The sequence below is a fragment of the Oryzias latipes genome, chromosome 21 (genome assembly GCF_053564925.1).
Source record: "Oryzias latipes strain Hd-rR chromosome 21, Olatipes_Hd-rR_3.1".
Classification (NCBI taxonomy): domain Eukaryota; kingdom Metazoa; phylum Chordata; class Actinopteri; order Beloniformes; family Adrianichthyidae; genus Oryzias; species Oryzias latipes.
This window is the reverse complement of record NC_136257.1, coordinates 12,276,476-12,293,513: the sequence shown is the minus strand read 5'-3', so window position 1 is coordinate 12,293,513 and position 17,038 is coordinate 12,276,476. Positions and strand designations below refer to the sequence as shown.

Here is a 17,038-nt window from a genome sequence, read left to right as displayed (position 1 = left end):
CAACAGTATCAAATAGATATGAATATTCAACAAAATGTTCTTTTTCATCCATTCAATCCATTCATAAAAATAATTTCATCAGCTATTATAATATTACTAATATAATATAATATTACTAAATATAATATAACACAATATAACTTATTTTTAGGTGTACAGTGAGGGCTAAAGCTATTTATGGACTATTTAGTATGTTAGAGATTCTTTCACGAGAAAACAGAATTATCTGAGTTCAGCAGACGAAGAACCAAGCTCGGTTTTATCTTATAAAGAAATGAGTCCACCCATAAACAAGTTTTAATAACTCAGCACACAGTGAGCCCTTGATAACCTATCTGTGAATGTGCAGCTTTCTTTACTCCATGCTGCCGCAGTTTGTTTGATGCGCAAGATGCAGAATGAAGCTCCTCTGTAATGAACTGTAACAGTGTAACACCAATTCGTGGCAATTTCAAGATGTTTAATAGAATGTAATGTTTACTAAAAACTTTCTTTTTTTGTTTTTCTACCTATTTGTTCGAGTCCTTCAGACATTTAACATTTTTTTCATGTATTTAAATGAACATTTTTGTAAACTTCCCTAGGAACATCGCAGACAAAACCAACAACTTATTCCACCAATTTTGTGAGCAGAAGAGCTTGAAGGGGCGCGCCAACGTCGCCATCGCATCCGCCTGCCTTCACATCGCCTGCAGACAGGAAGGAGTCCCCCAGAACCTTCAGGGAGATGTGTGCTGTCTCAGGACCTCAAAGAAATACATTGGTAGGTGTTTCAAGCTGATCCTGTTGGCTCTGGAGACCAGCGTGGATCACATCAGCACAGGTGACTTCATGTCCCGCTTCTGCCCCAATGCAGAAGATTTATTTGAGATGTGTTTCAGTAGTTCTTGAAACACATCATGTTAATGTTCGTATACAGTAAACGCATCATGTGTGTCTGTGTGTGTGTGTGTCAAAAAAGAATGAACAATGGAGTAAAAAAAAAGAAATAAACAAAGAAACACATTGCTTTTCATTGTAATAAAATGCCAAATTCCTAAATCTTGTTGCTTAGTGACCTGCATGCTGTGGGTCTTACCCCCTTATATATTTTAGAGAAGAACATTTTCAATTATTTAAAACAATCACAAAAATAACATGTTTTTACTTTTTCAAGAGGAACTGGAACATTAAGAAGAAGATGATAGATCATCAACTAAAATCTAGCAAACATTCTTTGAAAAAAGATGTCTTTGATGATGGAAACTACACCACTAAGAAAATTTCTGTCATTGCTCATGATTTTATTTTATTTTCTAGTGAAAATGTTTGACTTCTGACCATGTCGCTATGTAGGCTGTAACATGAAATTACTATAACAAGATGGCCTAAGACATAGTTATAAATGTTCAGCTCGCAACAGAGTTTAAAGAAAGCACTATTTTCTGTATCACCCAATAAACTCAGCATTGCTAAACTCTTCACCAGCTAGGAATTTACTTTGATTATAGGACAAAAATTCCGACACCAAACCTCCAAAAATGCAGTTGGAGAGAACTATGCCAAATAGACACACCACTGCAGATAGAAAACTATCAAATTAATTATGACTGCATTAAATTCTTAACTTGGCAGTGTTTGTAGATATAGAATAGAATAGAATAGAATGCCTTTATTATCACGCCTAATGCAATAAATGCCAAAGGTGAGTGCTGGGATTTGGAGTCAGACAAAAAAAAAAAAAAAAGTAAACTGTAACAGTCCTCACCTTTTTTCAATTATGTGTCCTCCTGGTTTATCGTTAACACCTGGGAATGAAAAATAATAATTGGTGTAATTAATTTAAACAACACCGGTAATCTTTATTAACCCAAGGAGTCTGGGCTGAAGCATTCTGCTTGTCGAAGCCCATCAAAAAAACAAACAAACAAAAAAAAACATTCAATTGATTTACTTCTGAATACATATAATTTATATATATACACAATCATACAGGTACACATACATTCACACATGCACAAACACATACATTAATGTTTACTAATTTTCAAACTATGCATTTCAGCTGTCATCTTTCAAAGGTCTTTGTTACTTTCTGAAGTGCCAATTTTTTTTTTTATTGAATAAATCAACAACACACTGTAATGTACAATCTCTCACATAGGATTGTAAAATGGAGACAAAAAAATTATACAAGGAAACTAAAAAAAATAACAAGCAGATATTTGTGGATTGATTCTTTTTGGAAGTTTTAATGATCGGTAATATATTTTGAATTCATTTATTTACAACATGACAAGGAGGGTTTGCTGCTTCTCCATTTATTTCAATGAGCGTGATATTTATTGAGTAATAAAATAATATTAATAGTATTTGTCAATGAATTATCTAGTCAATCCAACTATAGCACATATAGGGGGAATGTAAACTTAATTTGACGTCTAATTTAACGTCTAATGTTTATCCAGAAAACCTATGTATGTGTTCATAAAAGTTTATGTTCCAAAGTTTCATTGTTCAAATTGCAAAAAATTAAGGGTTCAGAAGTGCCATGAGTTAACCTTTTTCTATTTATTTATTTTTATTGATGAATGGTTGAGCATTACAAAAGATTGCTTAACACAGTAAAGCAGCAAAAATAATCCAGTAATTGCAGCCAGAAAACAAATATAGAAGAACAAACCATAGCAAGACAGAATAAACAGAGTTTTGTAATGCAAGGCTCGTCTTATTTTTTTTAGGTTATATGAGGGAGAGTTTTACTTTAGATGCCTTTCATTCACATACTTAAATAATTAAAAGGATAATTAAATCCAGTAAAATAAGAATCCAATAACTAGTCATGCTTGTAGTTTCATGTCATTCCAGTCCAGCAGATGGCGCTACGTGTTTTCCTGAAGTTGGATAGTGTTCAACAACCCCAAGAGATTTTGAACCCCTACTCCACTTGGTTTCGTCCATTGACTGTAGTAACATTCAATGGTTTCGTCTCGTTCCTGCTGTCCAATCAGACGCCGCTAAAGTGAGACACCGCCAAGATCAGATTGTTAGAGTCGCTGCTCCGCTGAACGGCTAGCTGAAAGGGAGTGAAAAGGCCAGGTAACGAACTGCTAACTTGAAGGCGCACCGGTAAGCTGCATTTATTGAATTGTGGCTCGGCGCCTCAAGTAAGAACTTTCAGTTTTGTGCACATGTTTTAAAAAGGTTTGGCGTAATAAATGTCACGAAAACACACTGCTAAGAAACACGGAGCTAACCCCGACGAACGTGCACCTCATACTGAAAGTGTAGATGACAGCTGGGGGTTAGCATGTCCGCTAGCCTTCTAGCTAACAAAAGCGTCGAATATCAACAGCAATCACAAATAGGAGAAAATTACCCCTTAATAGCTATCAGAGTGCCGAATGAAGTACAAACTTTATTCGGTTCCGTCGATGTTCAGGGTACTTTTGTCGTTTTGGATCAAACTCCAGTGTTGTTTATTTGTGTATTCGCGTATTCATTGTAGTCCTCAGTGTACGTTTAGGCTTCAGGGGAAACTACATTTTTACTCAACTGTTATTAATTTTACTCATTGTATTAATTTAAAACATTCAATACAATTAAACTTTGTTGTTGTTTTGCTTAACTCACTTCGGAGGAAAGCTCCTTATTGATTAGTTAGGATTGTTTGTTTATCCACTTGAAAAGTTTGACACAATGCTAACTTTTTAAAAGTAGCGTAACATCCTACTTTTAACTCATTTAAAAAATAAAATGAATTTTCTAGTCACACTGTTTACTCTAGTACGTATTGCATATTAATGCCACAACAGAAATACATCTTTGCTTTAGAATGGATTACAAGCTGAAACTCAAATATTATTTATATACTGTTCTGTTGTGACAGATTTTTATGAAGTATTTCACTTGTGTCTAGTTTCAACTTTGCCTGATGAATGAAGGGTTGTCAGAAACAAGGGCACAGCTGCCACAGTCAAGCAACTGACAAACCTTGGCATCATAAACCACGATTGCGCCAAAAAAAATGAGGACATTAATTTATAGTTGACTTAAGAGCCATAGACCCACGTTGAAAACAATACTTAGAACCTAAAGTAATCTTAAATATAATTCGAAAGTAACTCGACATCGCTTATTTTGTTTCCTGTTTAATCAGGATTTAGACCTCCTCTTCCTCCATTCTCAAATGCCAATAACAACAATCCTCGAAGAGAAAAGAGAGTGCACTCGTAAGTGCACAGGTCTGTTATATTATTCACGAACCCACCGTGTGAAACGCGCATTCACTTAAAGGGCGTTAAATCCTTTTTAGATGTTGAAATAATTTGCACCACGGAGGGATTAATCCGTGAGTTAAATGTGAATCGTGTAGAAACGTGCAGGAGCTAACTAGCAGGCTAGCTGGACCCATCGCTAGCTGTTAGCATTGGGGCGCTAGCTGCATTCACCAAGAGTTAATTGCTGGCATCATTAGTCGCGAACCTACTGGTTTTCCAGCACGGGGGTCTTCTCTGAATTCACACTGTGGTGCTAGAGAAGCCCGGTGAGCAGTTCCGGTCCGGTTGGGGGAAAGTTCGGGTGTTTGTGTGACCTGTAGCAGAAGTTGGACGATGCCTCTCCTCCGGACGTGCTTGGTACCTGAAGTAGGCCTCGGGCACACTTAGCGCTGTAAAAGTTGGGAGCATCCAGGGATGACTTTTTATGGTTTTCTGCGCACACAGTCCGAAACCCAACGGGCTTGAAAGTTTCTGGAAGTTTCGATTCGTACAAAGTGCTTCATAATTCTGTTAGCTTTGTTGTAGTGGAGGAGGAGAGTAGCTAACATAGTGATGTGGTTAGCTTTCCACACAGTGTGCTCTGGTCCAGCAACTTAAATGGGCCCTGTTTAAGACATGAATTTAACCCCAAATAGCGTAAATTATAGCTGAGCTGAGCCTAAATAATTGGCCAAAACATTTCTTAGGTTCAAACAGAAATACGTGTAACTTCATTTCCCCCCTTTTGTCTACAGGAGTTTGAATAGTGCCTGGCAGAGGAAGGTCTTGCTAACTTGAAACAATACCTGTCCCGGTCCTTTTGGATCATGGCTAAAGATGTAAGTTACTAAAAGCATGGATGGAAATGACTGCAGTTTAAATGCAACTTAGTAGGTGTAAAAGAAAAGCACTTGCTGCAACTGTTGTTGCTCATATGTACTTGAGTCTTGCCTAAAATTTGTAATAATAACTTTCATGTTCTTGAGTGTTTTAACATTGATTTATGTTTTTCAGGCTGGTCTGATTGAAACGAATGGAGAACTGAAGGTTTTCATTGATCAGAATTTGAGCCCCAGTAAAGGTGTGTTTTTTTTTTTTTTACTAGTTATAATATGCATACACTTAAAAATAAATGTGTTCAAAAACACTTAATGTGTGGATAAAGTCCTAGTCCGATTCGTGATACTTCATTGGGTATTTCCAAAAGATCGCTCCAATCGCCTTTAAATCTGTTTTCAAAGTAATCCCCGTGGCCATTTACTTATGATTATGCTTTCTTTAGCCCAAATCCTCAAAATCTGTCATTTTCTAGGTAATAGTGTTTGCAGAGCCACAGTTGATCAGAAATCTGCCTCCTAAGAGTGTTGGTGCGGAGCAAGCCTGCCCACTTCCAATCACCCATCTGTTTACACGCTCTCCCGCTAGCTTACAGCCGCTCACACCTCAAACTTAGCATTACTGACGCAATAAAACATTTTATAATACTGGAGCTATCTCCAGTTGTATAGTTTTGAGCCAGATTCCAGCTCAGATGAGAAAAACAAAAACATACGTGGATCTATTTGTCTGCAAGTGGATGAATCAGAATGAGCATCAGAGCAGGGAGCTTGTGGCCTGCCCAGCGCAAATATTCAGAAATGCAATTTTACTCTTAAGTTTTTTAAATAAATGTTCACTTTATCAGAAAAAATGTCACATGGACACGTGAAAAACATCGGAGTGGGTCTTTAAACATTTATTTTGACCATCGAATGCATAACCCGCTCTAGGCCTTCGAGCGCGGACGACAGGGGCCAATGGAGGTTAATTCAGGAGCTCCTTTTCTTACTGTCCTCCTTTTGTCTTTAAGGCATCCTATCCTTGGTTGCTGTCCAGCCAGCAGCTGCGCCTGTGGCCAAACAGCTACTACCCAAAACACTTGGGCCTTCAAATGTGAATGTTGCAGCACATGTGCAACACGTGCCACACATGGTAAGATCCCATTTGTCCTAATTCACTCCTCCAAGGAAGTGTCAACCAGAAAAAGAGGGTTTTAGTGTTACGGATGACCTGCATGCTATTGTGCACGTTTCCTCCTGTTGCTCTCGTCTGCTCTGTCTTTTCGTATTGTAAGCCCCCTCCATTATCATTGTGAGGTGACCGGGCAGTGGGTAGGTGGAGGCAGTTGATCCTAAGCTTATCAACTCTTCAGTCAGCAGGATTACACCCATCATCTCATTATGTACAAGCAATGTATACACAACGGAAATCAGCTTACATATCACCTTAGTGAAGGAATAGATCACCTATCCTCTGGAGGTCTCATGTTGCATTATAGAAGTGCACATATAAGGCATTTTCTGTCATAACCTCGCCTTCTTATGTTCTAGCAAGTATGGGAAAACCATAAAGGCCATAAACAAGTCTCTATACAAACTCTAATATTCTTAGAGCAGCTTTTACTCTGGAAAATATTTCTGTGCTGCAATAACACCGATCCTATATGCTGCACCTCTAAATCCCCTGCTCCTTTTCGAATGTTCCTATGCATTAAAAAGGGCAAGATAAATGTTTACACAGCAGTATGCAGTTTTATTTAGATTGATCAAGAAAGTCAAGTGTAACCGATTTCAGATTTGCTCTGCTGCCAGTCCGAGTTTAAACACAGTTCGGACTGGATGAGCTGTGAAATTCATTTTTAAGTGTTTATTACAATAAAAACAATTATTGTCCAATAGATGACATCCTAAGCTAGCCTTTACACTTTGGTTTAGTTTTAGAGGACATTAGAAAGTCTTGAGTTTGTGGGTCTAAAGTTCATTCTGGATGCAAACGAAACATTTCCAGCTGCTCAATCTCAATTTAAATATTCCTAAACTTCCAAAAATAGATGTTTGACATTTTCTTAACACAATTTATTTCCGTATTTAAGATTATTTTCACACCAAAATAATTTCAGATCACATTTGTTAAAATTTCCTGTGAGACTCGTGATGGTACTAAAATATTTTACTTGTTCAGCTGGTAAAATCAGACTCAAAGGTGTCTTGGACTTTTCTGAAACCTTTGCCCTTTTGGTTAACCCTTGTGCTATCTTAGATGACCCCACCCTTACATTGATGTGTTATTCCTACCATAAAAAAGGTGGATAAAGATGGAAAGATTTCATGTAATCCATGGACACCAGTGAAGATCACAAATCATTGAAGAAAAAAGGTTCAGAGCACTGTGTAGTGGGTCTAGATGACCCAACTCCCAACGTTAAAGTGCCTAGGAGATAGCACAATGGTTAAGTAAAAAAGCAAGATGAGTTAGCGATTTTTAAAATGAAAAAGCAGCAGATTGAAGAAAAAAAGTGAAGTGTCAGACCAAGACAAACCATCTAAACGTTAATGTGAGTTGTTAGGAAACTACAGTTGAATTTCAGCCAAAATGTTACAAACTCTCCTTTGCAACATTACTGTAGCACACATAAAATGCTTAATTCATTACATTTCTAACTATTTGAACTGTAAACTAAGTTTGATTATCTGTTCCATCCCAGATGAGTTAGTGACTGTTCCTTCCAGCACATGTAAGCTGTTGCATAACAGTCCTGCTATGAATATAACATCTAGAGTATTTAGCTCTATGCAGCCTGTTCCAATAAGGACAAAGCTTAACATCAGGCGCCCTTTCAGGGTTCTCTAGCTCTTATTATTAAAGCAAATTTTTAGTATTTAATAAAAAAAAGAAGATTAAGATTTCACCATTTTGCATCAATTCAGAGATGAGCTCATGTTAAAGTCAAACTCTGATCGTTACTTGATCTATTGTAAAAACTTCGCCAGTGGCCTTTTCATTATGATTATGCCGTTTTTTTTGACACATCACAATACCTGTGTCGTTTTCTAGGACAGTTTCTGCATAACGGCATTTGTTCATTAGAAATTCAACTCCACCCCCACTTCCCATCACCCATCTGTTTAAATGCCCTGCTGCTAGCTTACTGCGCCTCACAACCTCATTTTGAAATAGTCAGTGCAACAAAAATGGTGAGCAAAACTGGAGCTGTCCAGTCGTACAGTTTAGATCCAGATTCCAGCTCAGACGAGGAAAACAAAGACGGTCATGGATCCGTTGGTCTACAAGTGGATGCATCAGAATGGAGCAGAGCAGAAAGCTTGTGGCCCACCTGTTGTATTGTCTATGACACAAATTAGCTCTTTTTCTAACACCTGATTTACAATGACTTGATTAGAAAAATACTCAGAAATGCAATTATGAGATCAATTTTCTTTTTTGTATGTCCTCCATCAGAAAAATGCCACAAGAACATGCTAGAAAAAATCAACAACACCATATTCATTAGAGTGGGGCTTTAATTTAAAGTCCTCACAAGGTCACGTTGAGTCTTTAATGTTCCGTCATCTTCTTGTTTTCATAGGTGATTGGAACGCCCCAGAGACCATCAGTATCAAACACGATCTTGGTGAACAGTCCACACACACCCAGCTCCCAGTTCCTCACTCAGACTCAAACAGCAGATGCCTCTCCTTGGTCATCAGGGTAAGTCCTCAAATGCCTTTAGCTTAGCCAGTCATTCCTGATAAAATAATGCATTCCAAATGTATCTTAAAGTAATGTGATTACTTTGAAAGTTGTTTGCTGTAAATGTTGAAGCGTGCTTTGATGCTTCCTTTGCAGAAAGCGTGGTAAGAAAGGAGAGAAAAACGGAAAAGGCTTGAGGCATTTCTCCATGAAAGTGTGTGAGAAAGTGCAGAAGAAAGGAGTAACTACCTACAATGAAGTGGCAGATGAACTAGTTGCTGAGTTCAGCTCCGCAGACAACCACATGTCACCCAATGACTCGGTAAAGGCTGAGGCGGTGCAAACCCGCAACAACAAAAAAACACTTTCATTTAAATGATCTTTTAAATCCTTTTTTTTTCCTAGCATGTATACGACCAAAAGAATATTCGGCGGCGTGTTTATGATGCACTGAACGTGCTCATGGCCATGAACATCATCTCAAAAGAGAAAAAGGAAATCAAGTGGATTGGTTTGCCCACCAACTCAGCGCAAGAGTGTCAAAATTTAGAGGTGAGGACGATTGTGAGGGTTGGTCTAAACATGTGTGCCAATTCTGGCTTTTTTCCTCTGATGCAACTCTCGGTCGCTACTTTTGTAGGTGGAGAGACAAAGGCGGTTGGAGAGGATTAAGCAGAAACAGTCACAGCTTCAGGAGCTTATTCTGCAGGTAGAGGTCGATGACCTGTATGTCTGTGTTTGTCTGATTTCTGCATATATGTCCTCTGCAGCTCTTATGCTAGAGAGGCTGAGAGGTCTGTGGAGCTCAAGAACGCCAAAGCCATGAAATTCAAAAGCCTTTTGCCTTTCTAGCTTTTAGAACTTCACAGCTTAAAGAATATTTTTATTAGTTATGTTTTATTTATTCCCTTTACATAAAAGCTGTCTAAAGTCAAAATGCAATCTTCCTCTTTTGTGCCGCTTCTAACTTAATAAGTTTTGTTGTTTTTGCAGCAAATAGCTTTTAAGAACCTTGTTCAGAGGAACAGACAGTCGGAGCAGCAAGCAAACAGACCCCCACCCCCTAATTCAATCATCCACCTTCCTTTTATCATCGTCAACACCAGCAAGAAGACGGTCATTGACTGCAGCATCTCCAATGACAAGTATGTGGTTATCTGGTCTGTTTATGAGCAATGGAAACAAGTCATAAAAATCTATTTCTCTTAAACATTTGAAAGTGAAGTTTAAAATAAACATCAATCCCAGAACCTGTTAGAAATGGCAACGATTTCTTTCTAAAATCTGTCTGTGCTTTTGATATTAGTGTTGCCACTTGGCTTGAAATGAAATGTTATGTTTGCATTAGAGAAATGTTTAAGTTTAGGTTAACAGAACATAAGGTAAAAGTCTGGGACTGAAAGGTTAAAGCTTATTAATTCCATCCATTGACAGATGGATTAATTCCATTCACAGGGACAGATGTCACCCTTATGGCGCCAACAAAATTAAGTCAATTCAGTCACCATTTTGTCGTGATGGAGACGGCACCATTTTGGAGCCAAACTAGAGCGGTGACGGTATGGGATTTTTGATCACCGCGACGATGAAGCAGCAGGGCGACTCCTGCTGCTCAAAGACATGGCTGCACCATTTTTCATTAACTCAAATAAGTCCCCAAAGAAACATTTATTGTTATTTAAAAAATAACTCTCCTTCACCATGTCGCGTGAGGGGCAGCCATGGTGAAGGGTTAGTCGACCTCTGATCGGAATATTGCGGGTTCGATTCCCACCTTGCCCACCTATATGTCGTCTTGTCCTGGGGCAATACACATTGCCTCTGGAAGGTTGCCGCCAGTGGCAGCAGAACGCTGGTAAACTGACCTGAAGAACTGGTTGGAGCTCAGTTAAGGGTCCTGAACAGTTTCAAAAGTACTGGTTTGTTGTTCAGACAGTACCCATCCCTAGTGCCCTGTGCTGCCGTCTCGCTGTGGTTTCAGTCCAGCAGTTTTAAAGAGGAGGAGAACAAGCTGGGAGGCCCACATGTACACACTTGTGTGTTTGCTACCCTATGACACTGGGGGTCTAAATGAAGAGCGTAAACAGGTTTGCTTTGTAGTGACTCAGCAGTTGCAAGGCCTCCAAGTGTTTGACGACGTGAAGACGGAGTCGGACAAGCACAACATTACACGTGTATTAATGTCTCCGGCTGAAGAACTTTTCTTCGTTGTTGAATTGAGCTCAGAGTTGGAGATCAACTGTTGGTTTTTTTTTAAAGCATTACTGTCTTAATGTAAGCAACCCTCCCTTCTCTGGGACTGAAAATGTTGATTTTTTTTTTTTTAAATTTTATTTTATTCTTTGCTGTAGTTGGCTAAAGGCAGATGAAGATAAAGGCAGATTTAGTAATATAAAGCGTCTTTGCAGCCCTTCATTTTATCTTAGAGATTTTTTTGATGGTATATCAACTCTTTGAAAACGGTGAACTGCATAAAAAAATGCCCCCCCCCCCCCCCCCCCATTTTAAAGCAAAACAGTTTTTACTTTTCAGCTATTGTGCAACTCCTGCTTTTACTGACTTCATCAGTCACATTACAAATATTTATGGAGGTCAAAGTGTTGATCCCAGACACGCTTCGATGGATCGTTCCAATCCACTAAAGCTTGTGTCACATGTCACCTGAGTTCTGTGGATGTTTCACCCTTCTGATGTTTTTGTTCTCCCTCGTCCGCAGGTTCGAGTATTTGTTCAATTTCGACAGCATGTTTGAGATCCATGATGATATCGAGGTGCTGAAGCGTATGGGCATGGCCTGCGGCTTGGAAGTGGGAAAATGTTCTCCAGAGGACCTGAAGGTTGCTCGTAGCCTGGTGCCCAAAGCGCTTGAGCCTTATGTTATAGGTGAGTGCCAGCATCTGCCACTAGAGGCCGAAAGGGACAGTGTTTGTCCTAGAGCTGTGACTGTGTGGGATTTTTGATCACAAATGACGGCGTGGTGTCGCGGTTAACCAACCAACTACCCAAAAAAAACACATATAATCCCCCGGTGGCAGCATCAAAAATGAATACAATTACAACCCAGTATTCTTTAATAACAAATAACAGTAACTAAGACCTGTCTAACTATAGAACTAACTATAAAGGTGTTGTAGATTGAACGGGTACAAGTGTGTTGGGGGTGAGTGTTGATTCTTCTGCAGTGGACCACTCTGGAGCTGCATGCAAGCCTTCACCTGTGCTCTCTGGTACAGACATCTTCTCAGAATATTATATATTGCCCAGTAATAAACAAGACTGCAGACACTTTGTCACCTTTCCAGTAGCCATGAAGCCTGACACCCATGAAGAACACGGGGCAGGAGGCTCCGGCTTTGTTTATACAGGCACGTAACTTTGCGCTGCACAAAATAGTTCCCAAACAAAACATGTAGTGATATTAATCGCACTCTAACAGTGCGCATTCGTGTTTAGTGTTACAGAGTGAAGGAGAACAGTAATAAAAGTTTCCCCCCAGAATAACAGTGACTGATTCTTTATTAAACCACTCTGGAGTATAGCTGTGATGGGGACTCTTGCGCCCCCCACCCCCCCAACACAAAAGCCGTTGCGCACTCAAGAACGCATGCAGCTTGTAATGAAAATTAATACAATGGAAATGAATAAGTAGAACGCAGTAAATTTGTCGTATGTCCTCGCGAGATGGAAATTTCTGTTGTAGAATGAGGATGTGTATGTGCTGCTGAAACCCGCGTGTGTATATAAGAGGGAGTGCGTGCAGCGCAAGAGGGAGTGAAGGAGAACTGCAATAAAAGGTTTCCCCCAGAAACCATTGAAGTCTGAACACAGGAGTAGCAGAAAAAGTAAATTATCAGCAAAGATGAATGTGTTTAATGTGCTTATGTTCCAATCATGCACCATATGCAGAACTTTAAAAAAAACCATAATGCAGTGATGCGGTTATCGTCACACTCCTAGTTTGTCCAACACATTCCTGAAGCATCAAGCATTATGTCTCCAAAGAAATGTTAATTCTAACACAAGCAGACAGACTTTCAGACAGAAGACGTCACCTTAACTTTAAAGCTTTTTTGAAACTTCAAACATGAAATGCTTTGTTGAAGCAGTTGTAAAAATGGCTCCAGAATGGACAAGTGAGGCAACAGGCAAAGTAAAACCAGAGCATAAAATATTAACCTGTTCCTTAGAGGCTATCCTTACCCAGGATGAAAAAACCCTCACTGGGCAGAAATGTTCAACATTAACAGATTTTTATTAGACAGAGCTGTAGGAGTGACATGTCAGCAGTCTCTGTTCCTTTGTGCACCCTGTACCTTTAAACCTGTTTGAAATTGAGGCAAGTCAAGCCTGAACTTATCTGGACTTTTTGGGACGGCTCTCTGTGCTCCTGCTTGATGTGCAACGTCATGAGCCCTGAGCAAAGTCTGAGGAAACCAGAAAGAAGTCACAACACATGATGGGAGCTCGGGACACAGTTTCTTAGTACAGACAGGTGTAGGAAGATAAGAGGGTTGTAAGAAGAGCTGAGCTAAAGAAAGCCCTCAAAAACATTTTATGAACCCCCTTTTATGAAACTTAGGGGACTGCAATACCCAGAGGCCTACAGGGGCCAAGAGGTACACCACCAGTCAGAGGGGTTTATGGGAAGTTTTATTTTTTTTAGTAAATTGTTTTCATCTCTGCCCCTATTATCAGCAATAGTCATCTTTTGGAGAGAGAGAGCAACACCACAGAAGGCAAACTCTCAACATTGTTCGGTTGTAATGCATCAAATTTAAAATGATACTCTTGCTTTTTAAGATCATTTTGTAGAAGCACAGTACATACACTGCACCACGTTCCTGACTACAATACCCATAATGCTCCAACAATCCATCAAGTGGTTTGGCAAACTGTCGTACTAAAGCAAACGGGGCGCAAAGTCGAACTTGTATTTTTTTTTTCAATGAGAAAATCAAAGGATTATACAAGCGCATTATGCTCCAAAATATACAGTACATATTTTGGGTTTGGTATCTACCCATGTTACATGGAAGTCCACTTATCCAATGATAGGTTCTACCTTTTTTCATTTTAACAAAACTTTTCTGTTTTGCATTGTTTGAATGTTCTGTACTTACAGATCTGACGCTCACTTGTGTGCTTCTTCTTTGTGTGTTGAAGGAAACAAAAGTGGAGTCTACTTATTTATTTAGAGTAGTCTTATACTGCTGTACCTCCTTTATTCCGGGAGTTGCATTCTAAAAATAATCTGCTTTAGATTGAATCCGCCTAGTAGTTCTATAATTTTTTACAATTAATCTAGACTCCTCACTACACACACATTTCTCAGGCTTACCATTTTCACCGTTCAAACCTTCATAGAAATACAAACCGTGTGCTATAGAGTGAAAACAAAAATCTGAACGAGATTGAAGATTTATGTCAATCTTGCAAGCTGAACACATTTGGCACATGAGATACAGCATGGAGAAGATTGATTGACAACAGCCAATTAGGACCCAGAACACAGTGTGCTTTGTAAACACAAAGTATATAAAATTACACAGAAAAACTGCAATATATCGAGGTAGCTAACTAGTTAAACCATATTCTCAACCGCAATCATACCAATTGACAGGAAATTTTCACAATAAATAACATTTTTCTCTTTAAAATGTGACTTATTTTGAATGATCAAAGACCACATTAAGTAAAAAATAAAGCCAGTTATCAAGGATGCCTTTATTAATGTTGGTAACGGCTATCACAGTTGGAAAAGGTGGGAGTCTTTGAACTTGACGTCCACATTTTCTTTCCTTCACCCAGAGATGGCCAAAGGCCCCATCAGTAACGTGTACATCACTGGGGGGTCCTCTGCCAACGGAGCGCGTTACCCTGCCAGCAGGTTTGAGCTCTTGATTGATCATTTGTGACAGGAAGCAGATCTTTTGCCCCACCCTCCCTCCCTCATTTCAGCTTGTCTCTTTTCCTGCTGCAGTGACGGCTGCACCGACGGCACCATGGCCTCCAGCTCCAACGACTCTCACTACAGCGGCTCCCGTGTGGAGACCCCGGTGTCTTACATGGGCGACGACGACGACGACGAGGAGTATGACGAGAACGATGACGAAGACTAACCTAACCCCCCTCCCCTTCCCCTCTCCAACAAGCACAGCCTTTTGAACCAGAGTCCCTGTGGGAGTTGTTCTCCTTCCTGTGTGCTTCTCGAACACCCCCCTCCCCGTGACCCTGCCTGTGTTTCTGCTTGGCTCTCTCAGGGGTGTAGATGAAAATTGAAAGAACAGAGGTGCTTTTTACACCCGTTGCTGTTGTTTCCATTGTTCTGTATGTCTAACCCACTTTTCAATAAGCCATCCCTCCTGAACGCCTCTCTACATCATCCTGCTGTTGGAGAATGTAAAATGTGTGAACTGAATTATTATTTTGCATTTACTTTGGCAGACAGACATTATAATCAGTGTTCCTCTGCGTCTTCTGTTCTTGCCATACCATGGATTCTGAATGGCCGGAGGCTGTTTCCATGGCGTCCATTGATGGGGCTCCATCACATGTGTAGATACTTTTTTGTTTTTGTGTTCTGGGCAATGATTTCAAATAGTTCTTTTTTGTTTGTTTGTTTTTGATCCCCATTATTCTGGGTTGGCTTCCTTCGGTTCTGTAGGCAGCTGCTTCCCCATTTTCTTTTTATTTTATTTTGCTAGGTTTTTTTGTTTTGTATTCTGGAGTTGAGGAATTCTTTATCACCGCCCTGTTGTTATCGTCTCTGTAGTGTTTACAAAAAAAGGCAACAGCAAGTTATCGTCTGTCATGACCCAGGCTCCTGATAGGTAAATAAGCTTTGTTTTCTTAATTGCGTATATAAATCCTATGACGATTGTAGCTTATAGTATTAGAGGCCAGTGGTAAAGATAGACCTTGAAAATTATTGATGTAACAAAAATGAGTGGTTGTATAGATCTTTGTGTATTCACTTCAAAGATCTCCCTTTTAAAACTGAGCAACACATGTACTGACTCTTCCAAATACCTTTTCTGTAATCTAATATAAGTTTTCAAATTAAAGTATGTTTTACTACGTGTTTTTTTTTTCAATTCATGCACCAGCTCTCAAAGTAACAAAAAATATTCAAAATACCAGATTGATGGATTGAACAAATGAAAAAAAAAAACATTTTATCTGACTGAGGATTTTATAAAACTGTCATTAAGGCAAGAAAAGGTTTTCTCTTAAACTCCCACTCCAATCATCTTTTAATCTTTTGTTAAAGCATTCCCAGTGGTCTTTTAATTATGATGCCATTTTTTTGGGCAAAATGAAATAAAATAAACTGGTTTTCTAGAACATTCTGTGCAGAGCAGCAGTAATTCATCAGAAAATGACCTCAGAGTTGTGGGCAGGACTGTTTGGACGGAGCAACCTGGCCTCCCCTTCCCGTTGCTGAGAGTTCTCAGTTTACAGCTAGCTGACAGCCTCCCACACCCCCAACCTAAAATTACCAGTGCAACAAAAATGATCAATATTGGAGCTATCCAGCCTTACTGTTTTGAGCTCAGACGAGGAAAACAAAGGCGTACATGGATCTATTTGCAAATGGATGCATCTGAATGGAGCGGAGCAGGGAGCCTGTAGCCCACCCACTAGATTTTTTATGTAACAAATAAACTCTTTCCAACAGCAGTTTTTTCATGTACTCCTGATTCACCACAATTTGAATTAAAAAAATACAATTTTAATCTTAATTTTCTTCACATATGTCCATCAGAAAAATGCCACAGGAACATGGAGGGTAGACCATTGTTGCACTGCTTACGTCACATGGTCTTGTGTCCACTGTAAACATTCACTGTGGTGTCTTGGTGTCAGTGGAATCACCTGCAACTGTCATCTATCATTCAAACCAAAGTGAAGGAGTCTGTTAGTTTGTCTGGAAACCCCAGTACCCCTCACATCTGGTAAACCGGCCTGCAGCTGTGTGGCATTTGCTAAACCAGGTCTGAGGTCAGAGGTCCTTAGGTCCTGGTCATGGTTGTGGTCTGTCATTGGAAGTTCTGTGTCCTGATGCAAGTCTGCTGATGACACTTTGAGACTCACCAAGTTTACCTGCAACACCTGACTGTCTGCTACCAACCTGAAGGGGCGCTATTGCCAGGTGGAGCTGCTCGTCTGTAAAGTAACATCGTGTGTTCATGGCTGTTTGAATTATCCACTTGGAATGACACATAATGTTGAAACTGATGCCACATTGAAAAGGGTTTTTCTGTTAGATTTTTTCGGTTTTGACCCGAATA

At 39.5% G+C, this 17,038-nt stretch overlaps 1 protein-coding gene across 8 annotated transcripts; it reads left to right on the top strand.

Moving 5' to 3' along the window:
* Window positions 1-357: 357 nt before the first annotated feature.
* On the top strand, window positions 358-15,824 carry tfdp1a (transcription factor Dp-1, a). 8 transcript variants are annotated; one of them, XM_011489381.4, is made up of 13 exons: window positions 358-470; window positions 585-763; window positions 4,994-5,077; window positions 5,253-5,319; window positions 6,088-6,209; window positions 8,644-8,765; window positions 8,904-9,069; window positions 9,153-9,299; window positions 9,388-9,456; window positions 9,741-9,892; window positions 11,464-11,630; window positions 14,556-14,634; window positions 14,728-15,824. In XM_011489381.4, the coding sequence occupies exons 3-13, from the start codon at window positions 5,066-5,068 to the stop codon at window positions 14,864-14,866; spliced, it is 1,242 nt and encodes a 413-aa protein (XP_011487683.1). In that variant the 5' UTR covers window positions 358-470; window positions 585-763; window positions 4,994-5,065; the 3' UTR covers window positions 14,867-15,824. The 8 variants fall into 8 exon arrangements, with proteins under 8 accessions (XP_011487683.1, XP_078796244.1, XP_011487685.1 ...); XM_078940118.1 differs by having other exon boundaries at window positions 371-763; XM_011489383.4 differs by lacking the exons at window positions 358-470; window positions 585-763 and adding an exon at window positions 2,920-3,078.
* Window positions 15,825-17,038: the final 1,214 nt, after the last annotated feature.

Coding starts and splice junctions, on each gene's coding strand:
- tfdp1a (XM_011489381.4), top strand. Junction 6,210..8,643: donor TGCAACACGTGCCACACATG/GTAAGATCCCAT, acceptor TTGTTTTCATAG/GTGATTGGAACGCCCCAGAG. Junction 11,631..14,555: donor GCTTGAGCCTTATGTTATAG/GTGAGTGCCAGC, acceptor TCCTTCACCCAG/AGATGGCCAAAGGCCCCATC.